At 45.5% G+C, this 25,961-nt stretch overlaps 1 protein-coding gene across 1 annotated transcript in view; it reads left to right on the forward strand.

Annotated features, from left to right (window-relative positions):
* Positions 1–22,082, forward strand: part of LOC135058167 (arsenite methyltransferase-like) — a 134,502-nt gene extending 112,420 nt beyond the window's left edge. The window contains exons 7-8 of the mRNA XM_063963740.1: positions 8,297–8,407; positions 21,805–22,082. Coding sequence (XP_063819810.1) covers positions 8,297–8,407; positions 21,805–21,891 — 198 coding nt within the window. The 3' untranslated portion in view covers positions 21,892–22,082. The remainder of the gene's footprint in view (positions 1–8,296; positions 8,408–21,804) is intronic.
* The last annotated feature ends 3,879 nt before the right edge of the window (positions 22,083–25,961 follow it).

A 25,961-nucleotide genomic window follows, 5' to 3' on the forward strand; every position in this document is an offset into this window, starting at 1 on the left:
GGAAAAAGAAAAAAAACACAACAAAAAACAAAACAACATTTTTCATTAAGCCCTATCTGAACTATTTATAATTGACTATGACACTGGTTAAATAAATGCATTGGTAACTCATAAATGGTGATTTTTTTTTTTTTTTTTTACAATGGATGGCTGATTATTTCCTGAGTCAACTGAAAAGCAGCCGTTCAAAAAAAATAACATTTGACCTTCCCAAAATGGCCGCTGCTCCCCCCCTTCCACCTCCATGAGGGTCACACAAAATGGTGGACAGACCATGCGGCCTCTCCTGCCATAAAGAAAATCACCATGCTAGTTCCCAAAGTAACTTTTAAATGTACTTTTAAACCTACTTAAACAGATAAACAATCTAATCTTAATCAAACACGATATGATCCATTTGAACCTGGTTTTGCGACAATAAAAATACATTTTAGCATCTTAAATATTATGAGAAACGCCTTGTCCCTTAAAATTTCCTATCAGCGTCTTACTGATACCACAATACATTAACGTGGGTGTTTTTTTTGTTTTTGTTTTTGTTTTTTTTTTTCAGCATTTTGCGAGATGTCCATCATTAGCCGGTCAATTACAGCCGCGTTTGTAATGTACAGTGCATCATTAAGATCGTGATATCGCGGACCAGAGCCCCCATCTTACAAAGCTAAATATTTATCTTGTTAAAAACACGTTAAAGGTTAAAGAACACTGTACGCTGTTTGCTTAAGAAGTACCGTAATGGTACGCTATCTACGTAGCGATCGCTCAGCCGTAGGCGAGACGCTCAAGCGTCACGTTCGCTCACGGCCCAGTGATCACAGGACACGTTATTGGTTATGTCTAGGGTAATGATTCGCTATGGCGTAGCTTACGCTCGAGACCACGAGGAGGTCACCAGCGATGCAGACGCTCACAACACTATACCTTTATATTTAAACCTTTTAACAATGTAATGCGCTATATACCTTAATGTGAATACAGGGTGTAAGTGCAACCTTGTGTAACCTGACTAACTACAAAGCTGATTGAGCGTCACCGACGCTCAAGTGAACACTTAACACAATAGAAAATACACAGATACTGGATTAGGGTTCCAAAGCCTATTATCTGTATTATATCTAGTATACTTGTAAAAGAGTAACACAGTACAAATGATACACTACAATATAACAAAGACTTCCTAACCAAACACCTAACTAAAGGATAAACTACAATACTATCCTGGTCTAATACAATACAATACAATACAATACTATAAAAGTTTTAGTCTAGGGGAGATATGAGAGAGAAGAGAAAATAGAGAGAGAGAAATAGACACAGAGAGAGAGAGAGAGAGAGAGAGAGATTGGCTCACAGAAAGACAATGATTACAGAGAAGCTTACACATGAGGAACAATCGCTGCGCAGTCAGTCAATGCTGAGAATCTTTGTTTAGAAAGTACTTGAGCTTACCCATGCTGCCTGTCCCTATATACACAACACCCAGCAACACAATTGTCCCTACAATGCCGCATGGGGCAGAAGCTAGACTCCATTTTGGGAAACCTCCTCTTGATTCCAAAGACCACACCACATGGCTGAAAGGGGGAGGGGAAGACATCCAGCAGCAGCCATTTTAGGTTTGCAGGTCCAAACACATGGCACTCCTACTACACCACAATCACATAGCAGAAAACACAAGACTCCATTTTCTTCCAAAATGTCCAAGCCTCAAAACAATGCATATGTTCTGATTTTACAATTCCAAACCATCTAAAACACCTTTCACAATGTAATCCAACTTCCTAGAACCATCTCATAATTTCACATCCCAAACAACTTCAGTATCTCAATAACCAGAGCATATTCATCACAAGACCAGATCACAATGTAACCACACATCTCAGCCTGCCATTGCCACAAGCACATGCCCAAACGCAACTGCATGGTGGTATTTATGATTAACAAGATATATTATAACAAACCAGCACAATCTATTCTAAATCACCATAGGCAAACAAACACCACAAATGCTATGCTACCGGTTGTCTAATGTCCCAGCTACCATCACAGATTCCACAGAGTATTCAGCACAAACAAGTTACCATCACACGGCTGCGCAAGCCTCACCATCCCCAGCCATTTGTTTCTCCAAACCAACCACTCTATGCTTACCCATCTTTCCACAACTACCCCACCACAAAGCACACATTTAACTACTCTATGCCAAATCAGCCATGAGATATTGATTTTATGATACTTAGCCTTTGTTTCCTGGAGGATGTCCTGGGGATGTAGCCTCCATGCTGCTGGGTGCCAGGTAGCTGTGTGTGTCTGTGTAGCTACATTACATCTGTTCTCTGAGGCCACACCTGACCACTACCTTCCTGTTTGACCAGTCCCTGGGGGAGGGGTCTTTCTTTCTCTCCTTTGTATATGTTAATCAGGTTCAGCCCTGAAAACTTAGTTGATCATCCATTGTTCCCAACAAAGCTGATCTTAACTTTTATACATATAATCATATCTATCCGCTGCAATGTCCCACGACAACACAATAGGTCTCAAACTAAACCACACCTTATTCTGCTTGCTTCAATACCAAACATGATGTGTTTATCTGGTTCGGTTCGAATGATACACATCCATGACATTAATTCATCAGCCAATTCTAAATCTCCATAATGTCTGGTGCTTGACATTATTATAACCATGTACTGTATGAAACAAGTGCCGAATCCATCTCAGTGCCATGTCCGAGCAAATGCGTGTGTTTCCATATATTGCTGTGCTCGCTGCGCATATTTGCAAGTATAGCGACTTATATGTGTGCAGTTTATATGGTCTCTCTATGTAATATTTTTGACTTTGACACCGTTAAAGTGCGGGAGACGAGCCCGCCGAAAAAGGGGCGGGGCCTATCTCCTCAGCACACAGCGCCATTTTCCTCACACAGCTCCGCTGGTCAGGAAGGCTCCCAGGCTCTCCCCTGCACTGCACTACAGAAACAGGGTAAAACAAGAGAGGGGGGGCAAAATTGTGGCAAAAATATATATATTAAAGCAGCTATACAGGGAGCACTTATTATAAGGCTATCCCTGTCATATATAGCGCTTTTGGTGTGTGCTGGCAAACTCTCCCTCTGTCTCCCCAAAGGGCTAGTGGGGTCCTGTCTTCTTTAAGAGCATTCCCTGTGTGTCTGCTGTGTGTCGGTACGTGTGTGTCGACATGTATGAGGACGATATTGGTGTGGAGGCGGAGCAATTGCCAAATATGGGGATGTCACCCCCTAGGGAGTCGACACCAGAATGGATGGCTTTATTTATGGAATTACGGGATAGTGTCAACACGCTAAAGCAGTCGTTTGACGACATGAGACGGCCGGACAATCAATTAGCACCTGTCCAGGCGCCTCAAACACCGTCAGGGGCTGTAAAACGCCCGTTACCTCAGTCGGTCGACACGGACCCAGACACAGGCACTGATTCCAGTGGCGACGGTGACGAATCAACCGTATTTTCCAGTAGGGCCACACGTTATATGATTTTGGCAATGAAGGAGGCGTTACATATTGCTGATACTACAGGTACCACAAAACAGGGTATTATGTGGGGTGTGAAAAAACTACCTATAGTTTTTCCTGAATCAGATGAATTAAATGAGGTGTGTGATGAAGCGTGGGTTGCCCCCGATAAAAAACTGCTAATTTCAAAGAAGTTATTGGCTTTATACCCTTTCCCGCCAGAGGTTAGGGCGTGCTGGGAAACACCTCCTAGGGTGGACAAGGCGCTCACACGCTTATCAAAACAAGTGGCGTTACCCTCTCCTGAGACGGCCGCACTTAAAGATCCAGCAGATAGGAGGATGGAAAATATCCAAAAAAGTATATACACACATACAGGTGTTATACTACGACCAGCTATAGCGACAGCCTGGATGTGCAGTGCTGGGGTAGCTTGGTCAGAGTCCCTGATTGAAAATATTGATACCCTGGATAGGGACAATGTTTTACTGTCTTTAGAGCAAATAAAGGATGCATTTCTTTATATGCGTGATGCACAGAGGGATATTTGCACACTGGCATCACGGGTAAGTGCTATGTCCATTTCGGCCAGAAGAAGTTTATGGACGCGACAGTGGTCAGGTGATGCGGACTCAAAACGGCATATGGAAGTTTTGCCGTATAAAGGGGAGGAGTTATTTGGTGTTGGTCTATCGGATTTGGTGGCCACGGCTACAGCCGGGAAATCCACCTTTTTACCTCAAGTCACTCCCCAACAGAAAAAGACACCGACTTTTCAACCGCAGCCCTTTCGTTCCTTTAAAAACAAGAGAGCAAAGGGATATTCATATCTGCCACGAGGCAGAGGAAGGGGGAAGAGACTGCAACAGGCAGCTCCTTCCCAGGAACAGAAGCCCTCCCCCGCTTCTACAAAAGCCTCAGCATGACGCTGGGGCTTCTCAAGCGGACTCGGGGGCGGTGGGCGGTCGTCTCAAGAATTTCAGCGCGCAGTGGGCTCACTCGCAGGTAGATCCCTGGATCCTGCAGATAATATCTCAGGGGTACAGGTTGGAACTAGAGACGGATCCACCTCGCCGTTTCCTGAAGTCTGCTTTACCAACGTCCCCCTCCGACAGGGTGACGGTCTTGGAAGCCATTCACAAGCTGTACTCTCAGCAGGTGATTGTCAAGGTACCTCTTTTACAACAAGGAAAGGGGTATTATTCCACTCTATTTGTGGTACCGAAGCCGGATGGCTCGGTAAGACCTATTCTAAATCTGAAATCCTTGAACCTGTACATAAAAAAGTTCAAGTTCAAGATGGAGTCACTCAGAGCAGTGATAGCGAACCTGGAAGAAGGGGACTTTATGGTATCCTTGGACATCAAGGATGCGTATCTCCACGTTCCAATTTACCCCTCACACCAGGGGTACCTCAGGTTCGTCGTACAGAACTGTCACTATCAGTTTCAGACGCTGCCGTTTGGATTGTCCACGGCACCTCGGGTCTTTACCAAGGTAATGGCCGAGATGATGATTCTTCTTCGAAGAAAAGGCGTATTAATTATCCCATACTTGGACGATCTCCTAATAAGGGCAAGGTCCAGAGAACAGCTAGAGATGGGATTAGCACTGTCTCAAGAAGTGCTAAAGCAGCACGGGTGGATTCTGAATATTCCAAAATCCCAGTTAATTCCGACAACACGTCTGCTGTTCCTAGGGATGATTCTGGACACGGTTCAGAAAAAGGTTTTTCTCCCGGAGGAAAAAGCCAAGGAGTTATCCGAACTTGTCAGGAACCTCCTAAAACCAGGAAAGGTGTCTGTACATCAATGCACAAGAGTCCTGGGAAAAATGGTGGCTTCTTACGAAGCAATTCCATTCGGCAGATTCCACGCAAGAATTTTCCAGAGGGAACTGCTGGACAAATGGTCAGGGTCGCATCTTCAGATGCACCAGCGGATAACCCTGTCTCCAAGGACAAGGGTATCTCTACTGTGGTGGTTGCAGAGTGCTCATCTATTGGAGGGCCGCAGATTCGGCATACAGGATTGGATCCTGGTGACCACGGACGCCAGCCTGAGAGGCTGGGGAGCAGTCACACAAGGAAGAAACTTCCAGGGCGTGTGGTCGAGCCTGGAAACGTCTCTTCACATAAACATTCTGGAACTAAGAGCAATCTACAATGCTCTAAGCCAGGCAGAACCTCTGCTTCAAGGAAAACCGGTGTTGATCCAGTCGGACAACATCACAGCAGTCGCCCATGTAAACAGACAGGGCGGCACAAGAAGCAGGAGTGCAATGGCAGAAGCTGCAAGGATTCTTCGCTGGGCAGAGAATCATGTGATAGCACTGTCAGCAGTGTTCATCCCGGGAGTGGACAACTGGGAAGCAGACTTCCTCAGCAGACACGACCTTCACCCGGGAGAGTGGGGACTTCATCCAGAAGTTTTCCACATGCTTGTAACCCGTTGGGAAAGACCAATGGTGGACATGATGGCGTCTCGCCTCAACAAAAAACTGGACAGGTATTGCGCCAGGTCAAGAGACCCGCAGGCAATAGCTGTGGACGCGCTGGTAACGCCTTGGGTGTACCAGTCGGTGTATGTGTTTCCTCCTCTGCCTCTCATACCAAAAGTATTGAGAATTATACGGCAAAGAGGCGTAAGAACGATACTAGTGGTTCCGGATTGGCCAAGAAGGACTTGGTACCCGGAACTTCAAGAGATGATCACGGAGGATCCGTGGCCTCTACCTCTGAGAAGGGACTTGCTTCAGCAGGGTCCCTGTCTGTTTCAAGACTTACCGCGGCTGCGTTTGACGGCATGGCGGTTGAACGCCGGATCCTAAAGGAAAAAGGCATGCCGGAAGAAGTCATTCCTACCTTGATTAAAGCAAGGAAGGAAGTAACCGCGCAACATTATCACCGCATTTGGCGAAAATATGTTGCGTGGTGCGAGGATCGGAGTGCTCCGACGGAGGAATTTCAACTGGGTCGATTCCTACATTTCCTGCAATCAGGATTGTCTATGGGTCTCAAATTGGGATCTATTAAGGTTCAAATTTCGGCCCTGTCGATTTTCTTCCAGAAAGAATTGGCTTCAGTTCCTGAAGTCCAGACCTTTGTTAAGGGAGTACTGCATATACAGCCCCCTGTGGTGCCTCCAGTGGCACCGTGGGATCTCAATGTTGTTTTGGACTTTCTCAAATCTCATTGGTTTGAACCACTAAAAAATGTGGATTTGAAATATCTCACATGGAAAGTGACCATGCTACTAGCCCTGGCTTCGGCCAGGAGAGTGTCAGAACTGGCAGCTTTATCTTACAAAAGCCCATATCTGATTTTCCATTCGGACAGGGCAGAACTGCGGACTCGTCCACATTTTCTCCCTAAGGTGGTGTCAGCATTTCATCTGAACCAGCCTATTGTAGTGCCTGCGGCTACAAGCGACTTGGAGGACTCCAAGTTGTTGGACGTTGTCAGAGCTTTAAAAATATACATTTCAAGGACAGCTGGAGTCAGGAAATCTGACTCACTGTTTATACTATATGCTCCCAACAAGTTGGGCGCTCCTGCGTCTAAGCAGACTATTGCTCGCTGGATTTGTAGTACGATTCAGCTTGCACATTCTGTGGCAGGCCTGCCACAGCCAAAATCGGTAAAAGCCCACTCCACAAGGAAGGTGGGTTCTTCTTGGGCGGCTGCCCGAGGGTTCTCGGCATTACAACTCTGCCGAGCGGCTACGTGGTCGGGGGAGAACACGTTTGTAAAATTCTACAAATTTGATACCCTGGCTAAGGAGGACCTGGAGTTCTCTCATTCGGTGCTGCAGAGTCATCCGCACTCTCCCGCCCGTTTGGGAGCTTTGGTATAATCCCCATGGTCCTTTCAGGAACCCCAGCATCCACTAGGACGATAGAGAAAATAAGAATTTACTTACCGATAATTCTATTTCTCGGAGTCCGTAGTGGATGCTGGGCGCCCATCCCAAGTGCGGATTATCTGCAATAATTGTACATAGTTATTGTTACCTAAATCGGGTTATTGTTGTAGGGAGCCATCTTTCAGAGGCTCCTCTGTTATCATACTGTTAACTGGGTTTAGATCACAGGTTGTACGGTGTGATTGGTGTGGCTGGTATGAGTCTTACCCGGGATTCATAAATCCTTCCTTATTGTGTACGCTCGTCCGGGCACAGTATCCTAACTGAGGCTTGGAGGAGGGTCATAGGGGGAGGAGCCAGTACACACCACCTGATCGTAAAGCTTTACTTTTTGTGCCCTGTCTCCTGCGGAGCCGCTATTCCCCATGGTCCTTTCAGGAACCCCAGCATCCACTACGGACTCCGAGAAATAGAATTATCGGTAAGTAAATTCTTATTTTGTCATAACATCACTGCACAACACACTCACATATCTCCCAAAATATATCCAAAATCTGAGACTGTGCAAACCACACCCTGAATCCATGCAAACCCTGTCACCAACTGCCCAATCACACCAGCTTTCTATAGAAGCCCCAACCAATTGCCCATACGCTGCCATTTCAAAGTCCACAAAAGGGACATTTAAATTATAACAGGTGGGTGTTAGACGCACACGAACAATGATGAGAAAACATGCAACGTCTACAAAGCTGGCAGGGCAGAATCTGGCGCATGTCATTGTAACACTGCGCAGATTTTGCACCAGAGTCCAGTAATACATTTTTACAAACCTCTACTGCTGCAATACAGTCTCTGCACTGTCGTATAGATGCACAGAATTGACACTAATCAGTATGATATTTAAATAACTTTATTGCTTTTTTATTTTTTTAAGGTGGGAGAATCTGTGGAAGTGGATGGAGAGCTAGGTGGAATTTTAAAGAACTCACGATTTACAGAACATTTTTCATTTTCCTCACTTGAAAATAGCACTGGTTCTGAAAAGGTTAGTTTGGTCTTCCTTAGAGTATTTTGTCATCTTTTCCTGGTCCCTAGGGCCTAATTCAGACCTGATCGCTAGGCTGCGTTTTCATACAGCGGGCAATCAGGTCTAAACTGCGCATGCATATGCACTGCAATGCGCAGGCACGGGTACAAAGCGGATCACCGTTCAGCGATGATTTTGTGCGAAGGTTCCATTCACATGGGTGTTTACAAGGAGATTGACAGGAAGAAGGCGTTTGTGGGTGGCAACTGACCGTTTTCTGGGAGTGTTTGTAAAAATGCAGGCGTGTCCATGCGTTTGCAGGGAGGGTTCCTGACGTCAGTACCGGTCCGGGAAAGGCTGAAGTGATCGCAGTGGCTGAGTAATTCCTGGGCTACTCAGAGACTGCACAAAATCTGTTTGTACAGCTCTGCTACTCATGCGTTCGCACACTTGCAAAGTGAAAATACTCTTCCCTATGAGCGGCGACTATGCGAACACAGGACTGCAAAAAAACCTAGCGGGCGAACAGGTCTGAATTAGCCCCTAATCATACTTACCTACTCTCCCGGATTCTGCGGGAGACACACGGTTTTCGGGTAGTCCCCCGCAGCCCCCGGAAGAGTAGGCACCCCTCCCGCATTCTGCCCACTCCCTAGTGAAGTGGGCAGAATAGGGAGAATAACACAGTAAAATCACGGACCCGGTGGGGGGCGGAGCCTAATGACGCGATCAGATGCTAATCCCGTCATTTTAGCCCCGCCCCTAGCCATATTTCATCCAGTTACAGTCGTTTACCCGGAGTGGGCGGAGCCTACTGATGTAATCAGCTTGGCTCCTCCCTCATCCCCGCCCACCTGCTTCTCCTCTCCGGTCATCTCCCGGAGAGGAGATTTAAAATATCGGTAAGTATGACCCTAATACAATTCAATGGGATAATTTTCCTTACTTTTAAGACCTAGATGTTTTCCCACTTGTGCACCACAAAACTACCCGGACACTGCAGATGCAAAGTGTCGTGGGGAATGCCAGCAGGGGCGCTGAAAGGGAACAGCGACATTTGAAAGGCAATGCACCACAATTTACGCAGGCTGCACAGGTCCCTCCTGCAGTGGTATTACTGGGGGTGGGGGGTTGGCTGTTGAAGACAGAAAATATTTTATGTAAATAGACAGAGTTCAACAAGTATGGGGAAAAGAACATTTAACATAATGTAAACTTATGAAATTTGTGGCTGTAATGTGCATGGAAATGTTTGCAAAAACTGCACTCTTTCATGCTTATGTTAGGTTGCATATACTGTATGTTTAAGCTTATGCTAATTTTTTTTAAATACAGCATTATTATTGTATTTATTAACAATTTCTTATATAGCGCAGCAAATTCCGTTGCTCTTTACAACTGGAAACAACAGTGATAAAATAAAACTGGGTAATAACAAACAGTCATAGAGGTAGGAACAGTGGTGTCGATAGAGGGGGAAGAGGGTACAGATTACCGGGGCCCAGGCCAGAGCACACCAGTAGCCATTTTTTTGGTGGGATAATTTTTTTTTCTGTATTATAAATCAGTGGGCATGCGTGCGAGCGGCTGGTCGGGCCGCCAGAAGGGGGGATGTATGTGTGTGTCACCTGGCTGTTTGTTCCTTGTCACGGTCGTCCCTCACAGCCACTTCGACTTGCAGCGCCACTGCTAGGATCTTGCAAGATGATATCATCATCTCGTGAGTCAATATCTGCTGCCAGCTCTGGATAACCTCTTCAGAATCAACAAGTTTCGGGAGGTGGGCAGGGACTGGGAGAGGCAGGCGTGCAGCTGGGTGGGCGTGGCCTGTGGGTTTAAGAAGGGGTGCAGCTCAGCTCAGTTTAAAAAATCAGCAGCAGAGCTGATCACCTCTTCGGTAGCTAGATAGATATACACTATATAGATTACATATATATTTACCTAAAAATAGAAATAGATATACATACTGTGGCCACACCCATTCCAGGGGGGGGGGGGGGTGGCCCTGGAAGTTTTTGTACCGGGGCCCAGGATTTCTCTTGGCAGCCCTGAGTAGGAAGACCCTGCTCGCAAGCTTACAATCTATAGGGAAATAGGCATTGATACATAAGGGTAGGTGTCATGTATTGCATAATGGTCCACCAGATTGCAAAGGAACTTGGTGAGCTGTATGATGTGGTCACACAGTGATGTTGGCCAGTGGTCAGGAGGATGGAAAAGTGAAGAAAGAGAAAACATGTGAGCAGGGCTGGCTCTAGCATTAGGCAGCTGCCTAGGGTGCCAGTATTGGGGGACAGGGGCAGCCCTGAGACTGCTTATCACAAGATGAATGATAACTCTGAAAGATGCATCCTTGTTAATCTGAATGCAGACAGCGGCTGTTGAACTTCTATGAATTTCGAAGATGCTACCTCCACGCTTACTGCTGAGGGGCTGGAAAGTGGGAACTGGTGGTGGTGTTGTGTGTGTGTGGCAGGGTGGGTGGGGGGGGAGGGGACAGCAGGCTGAAGCTTTGCCTAGGGTGTTGAGAAACCTTGCACCGACCCTGCACGTGAGGGTATAAGTAGACTGTACAGTGGGGATGCAATTGGATAGGGAAGTTTATCTGGTACTTCTGGCCCAGTACTACCTGCAACTCAACATAGTTTCTTAGTAGGCAGCACTTCAGGATATATTTAAATCGCATGATGATATGTGCCAACTTGATGGTGATGATGACGGGTGATTTAATGTATATTGAAAATTGGAATATAAGTGTAAAAATGAAACATCATAGAGATGAACAACATTTCTAGCCTGTGCTGGTTATCGTTGCTGTATGGGGTGTCCCTGTAACAGCTGCAACCAGCACCAGAATGTGAGAGGCTTACCTGGTTACAAAATAACAGGGAAACCAGCAGCATGGGGTACCCCTGTCATAGTGCAACACAGCCCTAGCCCGTTCAACATGGGCCTATATTCCCTAGGGAACAGAGTCTGCAAAAAGATACAGACCCCCCCTTCCTCCTCCCATGCTGACACTACTAGGGGAGGCCATCCCATCATCTCTAGTTGCTATTGGGGTAATTCTAATGGTGTTATTGTTATGTAAAAAAAAAAAAAAAAAGTATTTTTTTTTTGTAGAGCCGAGCGACCTGGGAAATCAGCCCCATACTGAACAGGTTGGTTCTGTTGCACACTATGAGAGGGGGCACCACGCTGTTAGCAACCCAGTCTGTGATAGCCTTATGCTAATTATGGCATTTGCAAGGGTATCCAATGCATTAATGGGTTCCACTCCAGGCTGTAAACTTTGGTGCTTTTGAGGGGGTTGTGCTGGTTTATTTTTATTGTATGTATAATACTGCAAAGGTCAAGCATCCGCGTGAGATGTATCTGCTAACAGGCATATCTGGAGATGTTGCCAAAATGTGGCATAGGACTCCTCTCCAGAGGGCATGCCACGCTGCCATATGCATGCCCTTAATGTGCAATCTGACCCACGTTTATTCTTCTGTCTCAGCTCTCCCTTTTCCCCACTGTAAGCTCTCTCATGAGAGGGCCCTCCCTACCCTGTGTTTGTATGTGTATATTTATTGCATTTATTTTGTCTCCTTGTCTCTCTAATGGGCCCTACACACTTTGCGATCTGCCACCGAGCTGCCCGACAGTGGATACGGCTGACGGACGACCCGGCGGCGGGGGGAGCAATGACGGGAGGAGTGAAGTTTCTTCATTCCCACCGTCACCCGGCTCCATATCAGTGCCGGCAAATATGGACGAGATCGTCCATATTGGCCTGCATGCACAAGCGACGGGGCACCAGTGATGAACGAGCGCGGGGCCGCGCATCGTTCATCGCTGGTGCCTCCACACTGAAAGATATGAACGGTATCTCATTCATTAATGAACGAGATCGTTCATATCTTTCAGTATTATCGCCCAGTGTGTAGGGCCCATAAGGCCTGCATCTGCTTTAGGGATACACACATGTACTTAATAAGGTTCTCTCATTGTTAATTCGATGCAGAAGCAGAAACCTGGTACATGTTCCTTGTGTGTCTCCCCCTTCTTTCTGAATCTTTTTTCCTCTTGTTATTACTACCCTTTGAGAATAAAACACAATACAAGGGACTGTATATATACATAATTTTTATTATCTGCCAAACATTTTATCCATAAGTTATAATAGCAACCACAAATTTTGTCTGTAACATATATATATTGAACTAGTATGTTTGATGTCATCTATTAATGGATAGAGCTAATGGATATAGCAACAAATGTGTTCCATTTATATTATGGTTGTGATTTAGAATCGGTAACATTGTTACAAACAACTATTGGATTTTACAAGGCTGCCCAATAAGCAGCAGAATACTATGCAGTTACTTTGTATATACATAAGGCTTTAAGTGTGAATAAAAGTGTTTCTACTTTTCCAACACTGTAATATATATATTTTTCACAGGATTAAATTTCAGTCAATACCCAAAAGTAGTTATACATTTGGTAATGTGACAATGAGAGACCCAATTTGGATAGTAAAATGTGCTTTTTATTGAATGTTATATGTTGGTATGTCATTTATTATTACAGTATTTATTACCATTTATTTATATAGCACACACATATTCCGCAGCACTGTACAGATAATATTTGCCCATTCACATCAGTCCCTGCCCCAGTGGAGCTTACAGTCTATATTCCCTATCACATGTACACACAGACACATTCACGCTACGGTTAATTTTTGTTGGGAGTTAATTAACCTACCAGTTTATTTTTGGATTGTGGGAGGAAACTGGAGTACCCGGAGGAAACCCACGCAAGTACGGGAAGAATATACAAACTCCACACAGTGAGAACCATGGTGGGAATCGTACCCATGACCTCAGTGCTGTCAGGCAGTAATGCTAACCATTACACCATCTGTACTGCCCATTGTGAGTCTTTTTTGAGGTCTAAATAAAAGTTAAGTTTGAATTTATTCCAAGAGTGCCCCAGAAAAAATAGAATTGTCTTTTCTCTCTTTCTATATACATTTGGTCTACAACTCTCGGGAGCACCACCGGTCCTTTGATACAGTTCAGTATATGCTTTCATATTTAATGGAGTGATTATTATTCAAAATTAATTTTTTGTTTATATACCGGGTATACGTTTATCTCAGTACCTGCCAGGGTTAACCCAGTGCGCCTTTCCCCCCCAAAACAACCCCTTTCCTTTATTAGTTGGCACTGGATGGTATTTAAACAGAAATATCACTCTATAAATGGTCCTGGAAATGCAGATAGTTCTTATATGAAAGGTGAAAATCTTGATGATGAAAATAATTGTATAACTCCTCTTCTGCGTTTTAATAAATGTTCTCTTTAGTTCACTCTTTATTTCTAGTCATGTTCCAAAAAGAAGGTGGCTCTGTGCAGCCTAGTGTTACGCAGAGCTATAGAATGTCAGATGTTATCCCTCTAACAATGCCTATAGATTAAAGTGATTTAAATACTGCGCTGTGTCAAAAGTTCACTAGTTTACCTACAACCCCCAGCTATTTACTAGTAGCAGTACTAGTTTAATCCAGAGATTGAGGCAGGTTTCGTTAAACATTTCTGGTAATTAATAACAAAATCTATTAGTTCCTTGCACCTGCAGACCAGAAGAATGTTATTGTATACATTTACATTGCAGCAATCGTGACAATTGCATCTCCTGATTATGGTCAAAGCGTGAATTCCAATTTGTGTCAGGTTAATAAATACTAGTCATTTCTAAGGTCACAAGATGTGATTGTTTGAAGGTTGAGATTCAATTGCTCAACATACTGTGGTATTAAATAATTCAACTAATTGCCAATAAATAATTTATATTTTACAGTGATAGATTCAAGAAATCTATTAACATTCCCTCTCAACTAACAAGGTTCCACTAATAACATCAATCCTGTTGCCTACAAGTTGAACCTTCTGTCATTGCTAAAAATTCAGAATTCATTACAAATTTCATTGCTATGACTTCTGGTAATGAATCGGTTTCAACAAGTACTTTCAAAAACTCCCAAAGTTCAAACTCACCGAGGTATTGAGGGGCAGATTTATTAAGCCTGGTGAAGTGATAAAGTGGAAGGTGATAACGCACCAGCCAATCAGCTCCTAACTACCATGTTACAGGCTGGATTTGAAAAATGACAGGAGCTGACTGGCTGGTGCGTTATCACCTTCCACTTTATTACTTCACTAGGCTTAATAAAGCTGCCCCTGAATTTGTAGTTGAGAAGGTCTTGGATTTACAATGCCGTTATGGTCGCTTGCAGTATCTCATCTACTGGAGCGGTTATGGGCCTGAAGAATGGGCATGGATCAATGCTTCAGATGTCCATGCTCCACGTTAAATTCGAGCCTTCCACTCCAAGTTTCCACATAAACCTAAAAAGTGTCCGGTGATCATTCACAATGGAAGATGGTACTGTCATGTTCCGCAGAGACTCCAGATGCAGACCCTGCTGTCTACCTGTTTGTGCGCTGCTTTATAAGCATCGCCGGATGCTCCACCCAGCCCCCGCCGCAGCAGCTGCTCTATGTGTCCAAACCTCTGAGTCCTGTCATCTCTGGTCTCCTCAGCGCTGGGCTAAACCTAGTGTATTCCACACTGCCATTCCCGACGTCTCTGGTTCATGGGCACCAGCGCACCACCATCTTCTTTCATGTAAGCTGACCTGAATCCCACCAGTGAGAGTCAGTCTCTGGAATCTTTCACACCCTCAGCCATTCCACAGGGATCTGTTACTATAAAAAGACTTCCTTGTTCACAAACAAGCTGCCAGAGCAACATTGCTTATTTATCTGCGTCCCTATGCTCCAGACTCCTGTTCCAAGAAGCTCTGTTCTGCTGCATTGGAGAACTACAGGTTTCATGGAGCCTGCACCTAATCAGTCTGATCTTCCATTGCCTCAGACATTACCTGATTGCAGCAATCCTGACCAGTGCCTCTATTCTTATATCTCAGCTGGTTTCCTGTAGCCATTTCATTGCTAAATTGGAGAACTGCAAGATCCAGCTATAGGCATTCCTTCACAGGAGACTCAGTTTCCCAGCTGTTCCACTTCAGCTAGTTCCAGTCTGGATAAGAATCATTAGTCAGTTCCAGCCTGATATCAGATCCACTCCAGCCGATTCCAGTCCAGATGAGAAGCACTAGTCCGTTCATAAGTATCTCCTGAAGCGACAGAGACTTACTTAGAGTTCGGAATAGAAGACCACTGAGGATAGCTGTTGAGATCAGCACTGTTGGCCACTTGAGTCAGTCAATATTATGTGATGTTGAGAGTTATGGAGATAACTGATGGCAGATGAACTTGAGAACTCCAAAGAAGAAATCGATGTTAGTCAATGCTGGAGATAACCAATGGCACTCGGTACTTGAAAGCCCTGAAAATGTAATTGATGTTAGTCAGTGCTGGAGATAAATTATAGCACTAGGTACTTGAGAACACCAAAGAAGTAATCAATGTTAATTGATGTTGGAGACAACCGATGGCACTCTGTACTAGAAAACACTGAAGAAATAATCGTTGCTGAAGAACTCTGGTGATAACCGGTGGCAATCGGAACTTTTAAGAACTTTGGAGAAGTAATCAATGTTTAATCGATGCTGGAGAACTTTGTAAAACAATTTATGTTTAATCGATGCTGGTAAAACAATCGATCTTTAATCAATGCTGGAGAACTCTTGAGAAAGCCGATGGTAATCGGCAGCAGAGAACATGTGGGGATGCAGAGTGAAGCCTGGAAACAGAAACATGCACTAGCATGCGCTAGAGAAGGAAGTTGTTCAGGCGACTTCCTGTTCCCAGGATGCTGCTTATCTACCCACAGGCAGCTTGCCATTGGTGAGGAGAGTCAGCTGAGAAGTACCAAGAATCCGGTCAGCTGACAGAGGAACATGGCTGCCCCCATGTCCTGCATCCACATGGATCCCCATCGCAGTGTACATTGCAGGAGTCCCATTAAACTCTGAATGGAGCATGCAACGCAGCCACCAGCTGCCGCAGCCAGCGTCTGACCGCTCACCCGACCAGAGGAAACCGGCGCCACAGTGAGTAACGGCCGGTCCCAGTCCGGATCCTGACAGACACAGATCTTGTGCTGAGTGGAGGGGTCAGGTTGGCAGATATTTTGAGATAAGTGGTGAGAGTGTTTAGGGGAATACCAGTAAGGAGACTATTGCAATAATCAATGCGAGAGATAATGAGTACATGCAACAGAGTTTTTGCTGTGTCTTGTGTAAAATATGTACATACTCTGGATATGTTTTTTTTGGATAAATATGATTTTGAGACAGATGGAATGTGGAGAACAAAGGACAATTCAGAGTCAAGGCAATCAGCTTGTGAGGTAGAGTTGGTTGTCCAGTTATCAATCGTGACAGAGAGAACTGTTATTGGCCGACAGTAATATTATTAATTAATTCTGTTTTGGAAATATTTAGATTGAGGTGGCGAGATGACATCCATGAGGAAAGGCAGAAAGACATTCAGTAACGCTGACCAGTACAGATGGTGAAAAGTCTGGGGCGGATAGGTAGATTTCAGTATCATCCGCATACAGATTATACTGAAATCTAAAAGAGCTGATAATATTGAAAAGCAGAGGACCTAAGACTGAGCCTTGTTGAACTCCAACTGATAGAGGTAGTGAAGAGGAGGGGGATTCAGAGATACTAATACTAGAAGAGTGATTCAATAAATAGGATAAGAACCAGGAAAGGCCTTTGTACTGAAGACCTAGGGCAGGCCTGGCCAACCTGTGGCTCTCCAGCTGTTGTAAAACTACAAGTCCCATCATGCTTTGCCACAGTTTTGCTATTAGGTAATGCTAAAACTGTGGCAGGGCATGCTGGGGTGTGTAGTTTCACAACATCTGGAGAGCCACAGGTTGGCCAGGCCTGACCTAGGGATTGTAGTGTTTGTATGTGAAGAGAGTGGTCAACTGTGTTACATGCAGCATAGAGATCTAGAAGAATAAAAGTGAGTAACGGCCCCAATTTAATATGAATCCTTCAGTAAATTCTTGGCTTCCCTAGTCCTAGGAATATAGAGGTCAAAAATGTCCAGATGCCCAGCTGGTTCTCTGCAGCATTGCTTTCAGTAATTTAAAGAATTCTGGGGGTCATTCCGACCCGATCGCTCACTACAGTTTCTCGCACTGCAGCGATCGGGTCGGAACTGCGCATGCGCCGGCGCCGCAGTGCGCTGGTGCATGCCAGCCGACGTTGCCTAGTGATCGCCTCTGAGGCAGAGGCGGTCGCTGGGTGGGAGGGGGCTGGATGGCGCCGTTAAGCCGCTGTTTAAGGGGCAAGGTCCGGCCAACGCAGGCGTGGCCGGACCGTTGGGGGGGGGGGGGCTGGCCGTGGCAGCTGCGAGACGGAGGGACAAGTAGCTCCCGGCCAGCACGCTAAAGCTGCGCTGGTCAGGAGCTACTCTTGAAGTGCAAAAGCATCGCCGCTGTGCTATGCCTTTGCACTTCTGCGGGGGAGGGGGGGGGGCGGTACTGACATGAGGGGCGGACTAGCCCTGTGCTGGGCGTCCCCCCGCATGTCAGTGTGAATGATCGTAGCTGTGCTAAATTTAGTACAGCTACGATCAACTTGGAATGACCCCCTCTGTTGGAAGAGCTGGTGTAGAAATTGCTAAGCTCTAATGTCATTAGTCCCTGTCCCTATTGCTGCAAAATGCTGCAGATCTGGAGGGAGGCATGGAGTTGAATGATGTGATTCATTACAGACCCTCTGTATTATCTCCCCATCCTGCTCACTTCATAAGGTAGTGGGCGACATGCGGGAGATCCACCCACACTTACCGAGGTGCGGGGGACTACCTAAATAAGCCGGAGTCTCCCACACCTTCCAGAAGAGCAGGTAAGTATGCCATGAAATCATCATTACAAATATATATATTAGGCTTCAAAATATCATATAGTCAAATTTTGTCTGTCCCTTATACACAGTGGAGGCAACTATTTTGTGGACTGAAATCATAATCATAAGAAAATTGAATTTAAAATAAACAAAAACTGCATTACCACTTATGAGCAGCAGTTGGCGATGAAGAGCCCTGCCATTTAAACCTTGGGGTATATTTACTAAGGTCCCGATTTTGACCGAGATGCTGTTTTTTCTTCAAAGTGTCATCTCGGTAATTTACTAAACTCAAATCACGGCAGTGATGAGGGCATTCATATTTTTTGGGAAGTCCAAGAAAATAATTACGAATGAATACACCATCGGTCAAAACGCGGCTGTTTAAGTATGAATCTCGGTCATTTACTAAGAAGTGCAAAGCAAAAAAAAATAAAACACTGCCGTGAAAAATTACAACTCGTAAAAAAGTGCTAAAAAAAAACAGACCTGCTTTTTTGATCCGTGATTGTATAGGCATGCAGGGATCCATGAGATCCGTGCATGTATATCAGTGGGAAGGGGTGGGAAAGTGGTTATTTTCAAAAAAAAAAATTGCGTGGGGTCCCCCCTCCTAAGCATAACCAGCCTCGGGCTCTTTGAGCCGATCCTGGTTGCAGAAATATGGGGAAAAAATTGACAGGGGTTCCCCCATATTTAAGCAACCAGCATCGGGCTCTGCGCCTGGTCCTGGTTCCAAAAATACGGGGGACAAAAAGAGTAGGGGTCCCCCGTATTTTTAAAACCAGCACCGGGCTCCACTAGCTGGACAGATAATGCCAGAGCCGGGGGTCACTTTTATATAGTGCCCTGCGGCCGTGGCATCAAATATCCAACTAGTCACCCCTGGCCGGGGTACCCTGGGGGAGTGGGGACCCCTTCAATCAAGGGGTCGTCCCCCCCCAGCCACCCAAGGGCCATGGGTGAAGCCCGAGGCTGTCCCCCCCATCCAATGGGCTGCGGATGGGGGGCTGATAGCCTTTGTTGAAAATGTAAAGATATTGTTTTTAGTAGCAGTACTACAAGTCCCAGCAAGCCTCCCCCGCATGCTGGTACTTGGAGAACCACAAGTACCAGCATGCGGCGGAAAAACGGGCCCGCTGGTACCTGTAGTACTAATACTAAAAAAATACCTAAAAAAAGACAAGACACACACACCTTGAAAGTAAAGATTTATTACATACATCCACACAAACATACATACATACTTACCTTATGTTCACACGCAGGTCGGTCCTCTTCTCCAGTAGAATCCATGGGGTACCTGTTGAATAAATTATACTCACCAGATCCAGGGTACCAGGCTCCTTGGCGAATCCATTTGTAATCCACGTACTTGATTAAAATAAAAAAACGGAGACCCGAGCCACGCACTGAAAGGGGACCCATGTTTTCACATGGGTCCCCTTTCCCCGAATGCCAGAAACCCACTCTGACTTCTGTCTAAGTGGGTTTCTTCAGCCAATCAGGGAGCGCCACGTTGTGGCACCCTCCTGATCGGCTGTGTGCTCCTGTACTGATTGACAGGCAGCACGCGGCAGTGTTACAATGTAGCGCCTATGCGCTCCATTGTAACCAATGGTGGGAACTTTCTGCTCAGCGGTTGACCGAAAGTGACCTCACCGCTGAGCAGAAAGTTCCCACCATTGGTTACAATGGAGCGCATAGGCGCTACATTGTAACACTGCCGCGTGCTGCCTGTCAATCAGTACAGGAGCACACAGCCGATCAGGAGGGTGCCACAACGTGGCGCTCCCTGATTGGCTGAAGAAACCCACTTAGACAGAAGTCAGAGTGGGTTTCTGGCATTCGGGGAAAGGGGACCCATGTGAAAACATGGGTCCCCTTTCAGTGCGTGGCTCGGGTCTCCGTTTTTTTATTTTAATCAAGTACGTGGATTACAAATGGATTCGCCAAGGAGCCTGGTACCCTGGATCTGGTGAGTATAATTTATTCAACAGGTACCCCATGGATTCTACTGGACAAGAGGACCGACCTGCGTGTGAACATAAGGTAAGTATGTATGTATGTTTGTGTGGATGTATGTAATAAATCTTTACTTTCAAGGTGTGTGTGTCTTGTCTTTTTTTAGGTATTTTTTTAGTATTAGTACTACAGGTACCAGCGGGCCCGTTTTTCCGCCGCATGCTGGTACTTGTGGTTCTCCAAGTACCAGCATGCGGGGGAGGCTTGCTGGGACTTGTAGTACTGCTACTAAAAACAATATCTTTACATTTTCAACAAAGGCTATCAGCCCCCCATCCGCAGCCCATTGGATGGGGCGGACAGCCTCGGGCTTCACCCCTGGCCCTTGGGTGGCTGGGGGGGGGACCCCTTGATTGAAGGGGTCCCCACTCCCCCAGGGTACCCCGGCCAGGGGTGACTAGTTGGATATTTGATGCCACGGCCGCAGGGCACTATATAAAAGTGACCCCCGGCTGTGGCATTATCTGTCCAGCTAGTGGAGCCCGGTGCTGGTTTTAAAAATACGGGGGACCCCTACTCTTTTTGTCCCCCGTATTTTTGGAACCAGGACCAGGCGCAGAGCCCGATGCTGGTTGCTTAAATATGGGGGAACCCCTGTCAATTTTTTCCCCATATTTCTGCAACCAGGATCGGCTCAAAGAGCCCGAGGCTGGTTATGCTTAGGAGGGGGACCCCACGCATTTTTTATTTTTATTTTACAGTGTTTATTTAAAAAAAAAAAAAATGAACCCCAGCACGGATCACACAGATCCGGCCGAGATTCATTGTGATAAAGTCGGCAGTGTTTTGCTAATCACTGCCGTAAAAAACGGCAAAAAAACACGAATGACATCGACATCGGAACAAATGAAAACGCAGAATACGACAGCTTAGTAAATTAGTCGTAATAAATTCAAAAAGTTGAAATTTTACACTTTCGATGTCATTCGTGATTGAACTTTGACCTTTTTCCGAAAATTACGAATGTTAGTAAATATACCCCCTTGTGTGCTCATATTGCACTATACTTTGTGGACTGTACCAGGGCGAGATTCATCAACAGTGTCAGTTGTATAATTATTTGGTTTTATGTATTTCTGTATTTGTGTTTATATTTTTCCATATAGATATGCTACATATACCACAAACGTGTAATGTGACATTTAAAAAATGTGTGTTATCCCATCAATGATAAACCTATTTTGACTTTGGCAATAACGTTGACATTTATAATACATACCTAACATCGTACCGAACATATTTGGCACCCGGGGCGAGTATTTCATCTGGCTCCCCACAAGTCATTTTAAAACTTAAACACATAAAAATATGTTATATTTGCTATTAGATTGAAATAAAAGAAATATGCAGTTAATTGGAAATTCAGTGAAGAGGTAATAATGCATTTTATTTTATAATTAAAAAAAAACCACACCATGTGGGTTATTCAGTACGGAATACGGATTGCAGATCTCTTGTATGACTTTATTTCCAGTAAATTGTTGTTCTTCTCTTGCAGAATATAATCAGGGACCCATTTCAGTTTGCAGACTGCAGTAAAGCCGGCATATCTGGCAGCTGCTGTGAACCAAAAGCACGTGCCTAAAGGAGCATGGAATTCTCTGGAGTGCAAGTGAATGGAGTTGCATCGCACTTAAATCATTGCTTGTGATTGTGTGTAATTTGTATATTTACAGATCACAAATGACTGGATAACTTGATTCTCCAAGCAGTGCCAAAAATAGAGATATTAAATCCCTGAATCGAACCACTCCCCATACCTCATCTGGTTGCTTTTGACGGCTCACTATCCCGATGGTCGGCATGCCGACCAACAGGGACTATTTCCACTCGTGGGTGTCCACGACACCCATAGAGTGGGAATAGAACCCGTGGCGGCCGCAGGTCGCCACCGAGCCCGCAGCGTGGTGAGCGCAGCGAGCCCGCAAGGGGCTTGCTGCACTCGCCCCTCCCCGCCGGGATCCCGGCGTCGGTATGCTGCCGGGATCCCGGCGTCGGTAAGGTGACCGGCGGTCAGGAGACCGCCGGTCACCCGTACTACACCCAACCTGCACCTCCGGCCACCTCGGACTTCATTACATCCGGCCCATGATGCTGTCATTGAACATTGAAGACGAGGCGACAGCAAATAGAAGACACAAGATATAGAAGAGAAAAAAAAACAACAACAATAGAAGATGAGGGTGTCAGATTGAGGTCAAAAGCAACCAGATGGGGTGTAGTACGGGTGACCGGCGGGGAGGGGCGAGTGCCCCGGGGTCTATTCCCACTCTATGGGTGTCGTGGACACCCACGAGTGGAAATAGTCCCTGTTGGTCGGCATGCCGACCATCGGGATAGTGAGCCGTCGGGCTCACGGAGGAGGTCATGTGACTGTCGGTCAGCCGACCGGCGGTCACATGACTACCACCCGTGCAGGTTCCCGACTGAACTTGGACGTTTATTTAAAGAGGCAGTCATGTACAAAGCATGGTTTTGCCTTGAACATGATTGCCGCTTCAAAAAAAACATCCAAATTCGTCCGGGAACCTGCACCTCCGTCCAAATCGGACTTTATTACTTCTGGCCCTATGTGCGCTGTGCTGTAGAAAACATGGGAGATGGGAGGAGGAACTTTTGAGTCTGATGAGGGTAGCATCTTGTGGATATTTTAAGTAAACCTCCAGGTACCCTGCAAGCTATAAAACGAGAGCTGGAATCAATTAAATGTGGAAGAGTTGGGCGCCTTTCAGCTCTGCGCCCTAGGATAGCCCTATAAATGCCCCTTGTTTAATATGCCACTATCATCAATGGTCTCTGTTCTGAAGAGCAATTATCCTTTATATCCTCTTTGTGCTATTTTCTCACATCACATTATGCTTTACAATAAAATAAATGACAAGGAATGGCTGTCAATTTTTTCAAGGGTTAACTAGATCTACACATTCGATATCTGACTTTACCAAGGTTTATTGACAAACGTGCTCATTCTTGGCCTGCTTCAGTGAGGATGCTCTGATCTAGAGCAGTCATTTGAAACCTAATAAATTCAACACTCTGGAATAGACAGACTTTTCTGTTATTCCTCTGTGCCGGCTATAAACTAAATCAGAAGGTTGTGGCTGTTACCGCTTTACCTGGACTCATATTTTCTAGATGTGCGCACTCCAAAAACATTATACATCGCACCATCATAGAATGGCCCCAGACATCCCTAGCCACTAGCCATTAGCCAAAATTGTCTACTTGTGAGGGTTATTGGGGGTAATTCTGATCTGATCACTGCTGTGCGTTTTTGCACAGTGTGCTATCAGATCTGAACTGCGCACGCATCTGAGCTGCACTGCGCCAGCGTGACGGACAGCTGCTACGGGGATCAACGCCCTATGACAGGATGATGCGAAGGATCCAGTCACACAGGCATTCGCAAGGAGATTGACAGGAAGAGGCCATTTGTGGGTGGCAACTTAGCGTTTTCCGTGAGTGTCTGGAAAAACACAGGCAGGCTCAGTTGTTTTGAGGGAGGGCGTCTGATGTCAGCTCCGGCCCCAATCAGGAGGATTCAGTTGCAGCGGCTGAGTAAGTCCTGGGCTGCACAGAGACTGCACAAACTCAGATGATAAAGAAACTCTCTTCTTCTGTACAATATGACCAGCAAGAGAAAACAACCTTTCACAGGGTACTGATGTTGCAGGTGTGGCCAAGTACTTCTGTGCAATGGAGGCCAGCCTGCTGTGTGAGCCTGCATGTTTGGACCACCACTCTAATGGACAGGACTCTGTACTGATGGTGGGATTCGCTCTGAATCGACGCACACTGTTCTCAACTGAATCTTCCTCCTGTTCAGAATCAGACTCTGATGAAGCAGCCAATAGGGCTAACTTTTTATTTGGTGGCTCTGATGTTGTTGCTTCCACAGGTTTCTCTGCAACAAACCTCTGTTCCTTTAGTAAGTTGGTGACTAAGGCCCACACCTCACCCCTCTCAGTTCTGGGTATACACTTGAGGTCCTTGAATCTAGGGTCCAATGCGGTAGCAATCTTCAGATATGCAATGTTGGCATTTTCTTTGCATGTCTCCAGGTCTGTTCTGAATGTAGACTTAAATTTGACCACGTAGGCTGGGTCATCATCTGAACTCTCCATGACCCGAGAGAGATGGCAAAAAGCAGGCAGAAAAACAGAGCATGAAACATACTTTTCTCCTCCCAGAAGTTCAGTCACATACCTGCAACAGCAAAAAAAAATCAAACCCATTTCTTTGGGTACGGGAGAATGCTGGTGGTCAGAAGACCGACAGCGGCATCCTGGAATCCAGATACCCAAAAGTCCCCAGTAAGTATACTAACACTCCCTACCCTTAACCCTCCCTGCATAGTGCCTAACCCTAAAAGTCCGCTGGTGCTGCCTAACCCTAACTCTCCCTCCATGCAGCCAAACCCTAACCCTCCCTGCTCCCTACTAACCCTAACCCTCCCTGCTCCCTACTAACCCTAATCCTCCCTGCTTCCTACCCACCACCAGTAAGTGCCTAAACCTACCTAACTACATCCCATTCATGCTATATTTTTTACAGACAGGACAGTGGAAAAATGAAATATATGAAGTATGTAAAATATACCTGCAGGGCTCCAGTAGCGTTTCCAACCTCTGCAGTTTGTCCATTTCAGCTGTAGTTAGCATGGCAATCTTGGTGTTGTGTGTGGTGAGGACATCCCTCAGTGGCTGTTCATTTCTACAGACACTTTTTATCATGTCCAGAGTCGAATTCCATCTGGTTGGAATATCTTGTATAAGCGACTCCTTATTTTGTCTATGTTGAAATTGTTGTTTTTGTAATTCTGCAGCACTTGCTGGACTGTGTTTAAAGTGGCCTACAACTTTTCTGCATTTGGCCAGGACATTGTCAAACGCACTGTTCTGCAGAGATACTGTGAGAGAACGCTGGAGACTGTGCGCAGTGCAGGGGACATGTTCAAAAGGCAGGTGTCTTGCAGCAGCAATCATATTTCTTGCACTATCTGTGCTAAGTGTGCCGACTTTATCTGAAATGTTCCTCTCCTGTGCAACATGAATAAAATGTTCAGCGCACGTTTCAGCAAAATGTCTCTCTTCTGTTTTCATTACAGTCAGAGCATGTGAATGTAGCTCCCAGTGTTCATCAATATAATGCACTGTAACTCCGAGGTAATCATGGTTACCCAGCGATGTCCAGTAATCTCCAGTGAGAGCAACATGTGGTACACATTGTAACGCCATCGCTTTTGTAATCCTTCTATTTTCATACAAGTCATGTATTCTTCTTGTGAAGGTGCGTCTTGAGGGAGGCTCATACGTGCTGTCATTCGTTGCGATCCTAAGAACGTTCCTCAGACCGACATCTTCGACAATACTAATTGGCCTGCAGTTTGTAGCTATCCACTTCGCTATGTTATTTGTTAGCTTTTCTTGCTTTTGTTTATCTATACTTCTCCCATACGCTGTATCCAATGTAGTCTGCCGAAGCTTCCCTCCACTGTTTGTTTGAGTGGGTGAGTTGCTGGCATCAACGGTGTGTATTGCATTTAAGTGATACTTCAGACTCGAAGTACTCCGGTGATAAGAAAATTCAGCTTTGCAGTGTTTACAAATAACTTTGGTTTTATCAACTGTGCCATCTGGTAGAGATTTAAAATGA

Source organism: Pseudophryne corroboree, chromosome 3 (assembly GCF_028390025.1).
Source record: "Pseudophryne corroboree isolate aPseCor3 chromosome 3, aPseCor3.hap2, whole genome shotgun sequence".
Classification (NCBI taxonomy): Eukaryota; Metazoa; Chordata; class Amphibia; order Anura; family Myobatrachidae; genus Pseudophryne; species Pseudophryne corroboree.